This window comes from Gekko japonicus, unplaced genomic scaffold (assembly GCF_001447785.1).
Source record: "Gekko japonicus isolate JY-2015 unplaced genomic scaffold, Gekko_japonicus_V1.1 scaffold944, whole genome shotgun sequence".
Lineage (NCBI taxonomy): Eukaryota > Metazoa > Chordata > Lepidosauria > Squamata > Gekkonidae > Gekko > Gekko japonicus.
The window spans coordinates 690,647-692,565 of NW_015165857.1; the positions used below are offsets into that span (position 1 = coordinate 690,647).

The 1,919-nt window shown below is 50.7% G+C and overlaps 1 protein-coding gene across 1 annotated transcript in view; it reads right to left on the reverse strand.

Moving 5' to 3' along the window:
- Positions 1 to 1,634, reverse strand: part of CNGB1 (cyclic nucleotide gated channel beta 1) — a 56,946-nt gene extending 55,312 nt beyond the window's left edge. The window contains exon 1 of the mRNA XM_015411181.1: positions 1,415 to 1,634. Coding sequence (XP_015266667.1) covers positions 1,415 to 1,634 — 220 coding nt within the window. The remainder of the gene's footprint in view (positions 1 to 1,414) is intronic.
- Positions 1,635 to 1,919: the final 285 nt, after the last annotated feature.

The window sequence follows — 1,919 nt, forward strand, 5'->3', positions numbered from 1 at the left end:
GCCGATGCCTCCGTCGCCTGGCTGGAGTGGCCGCGGGGGAGTCTGGAGTCGGGCGGCCGCTGGTGGGAGCCGCGGGTGCCCGGGCCGAGATTGGGGGGGCAAGGCGGGCGACAGAAGGCCGATGCCTCCGTCGCCCGGCCCTCTACAGAATCCACCCCCCAAACCTCCAGGTATTTCCCTCCTTAGAGCTGGCAACCCTACATTCCCCTCAGTGCCTGTTGGTAGGCAACTAAGCTTGGTCCTGTCACCTACTTTGGCCTTTGGGAGAAAACACATTGGGGCCAGTCCTGATAGGGTTGCCAACTCCAGATGGGAAATTCCTGGAGATTTGAGGGATGGAGCCTGAAGAGGGTGAGGTTTGAGGAGGGGTGGGACCTCAGACAGGTACACTGCCATAGACTCCACCCTCCAAACCAGTCAGTCCCACATAGGGAACCATTGTTGCCAATCTCCAGGTGAGGGCTGGAGAGCACTCAGTATTACAACTGCTCTGCAGAAGGGAGGGCAGAAGTCAGCTGAAGTCAAAGGGGCAGATAATGGTAGGTTGGTGGCTAGCTGGGAAGGAGATGGGGTTGCCAACTACATGCTGACAAATTCCTGGGGATTTGAGGGGTGGAGCCTGGAGAGGGTGGGGTTTGCAGAGGGGTGGGACCTCAGACAGGTAGAATGCCATAGACTACACCCTCCAAACCAGCCATTTTGTCCTGGGTAACAATTGCTGCCAATCTCCAGGTGAGGGCTACAGATCACTCACATTTACAACTGCTCTTCAGGTAGCAGAGATCAGTTCCTCTGGAGAAAACAGTGGACTCTGTCATTATACCCTGCTGAGGTCACCACAGCAAATTGACACTGTTTGCCCAAAGCCAGAGCACTGCCCCAGAGCCTCTTTCTAGATTCCGTTGTATTGCTTTCACAACGGGCTTCACTGCTAGTTTAAAATATATGAATAAATGGCCCTCAAATATCTAAATGAAACAAAACATGGAAGGCCAAGCCCTTACCATCTCCAGAGAGCCATTTGTGAAGTAATGGCTTTTTTTCAACCTTCAGAACAGCACCTGGTCTCTTGTGACCCGTGCAAAGCAACCAGGCTAAGCACAGACAGACCCACTGGGGAATGTCCCTAGGCCTCAGCCCTTCTCCTGCAAAGTGTGTGTGTGTGTGTGTGGGTGTGGGTGTGGGTGAGAGAGACAGAGAGCACACAACAGAATTCCTTTTACAATTTCTGAAGCAGAAGTGAGAACCTTCTTTCTTGAGAAAGATGGAAAACCACAATTCGGGCGTATTCAGAGAGAAACTGTTTCTTTATGAATACCGAGTATTTTGAAGGGACACCCAAAAGATTCAAAAGTCAAAAACGCAAAGGACAGCACACGACACAACGCCCTGCAAAAGCCAGTTGCCACATTACCTAAATTGCGAGAAAGGGACGCTTCTTCCTTCACGAAAGTGGGGTTCACCACACCAGTCTTCTGCTTTCTGGAGACAAGGACAGGTATGCGGGAAGGAGCCATGGGGACATTGGGCAACTGATCAGCTATGCCTTGGTAGGGAAGGGTGGAGTTTTGAAGGTCAAGTGCTTTATCCTGCATCAGGTGAACTAACTCCACGTCTTGGTTTTGCTTGGACATGGTGCTAGATTTCTAGTGCTCTGAAGAAGCTGCAACAGCAAACAGAACTGCTTGTGAATGATAGAAATGCCATTTCTTTGTGGGAAAATACACCACTATGGATGCCTTTTGGGAAAGCAGCACATAGATTGGATTATCAGCCTCAAGGAGGGACCAGTGTTCCCCTGAAATTACCACTGCTGTTCAAACTACAGAGATTGTTTTCCTGTGAGGAACTCTCCTGGACTCTATGGTTTACCACAATGTGTAGGCAAAACAGAAGTCCTAGAGTGATATCACATCCCT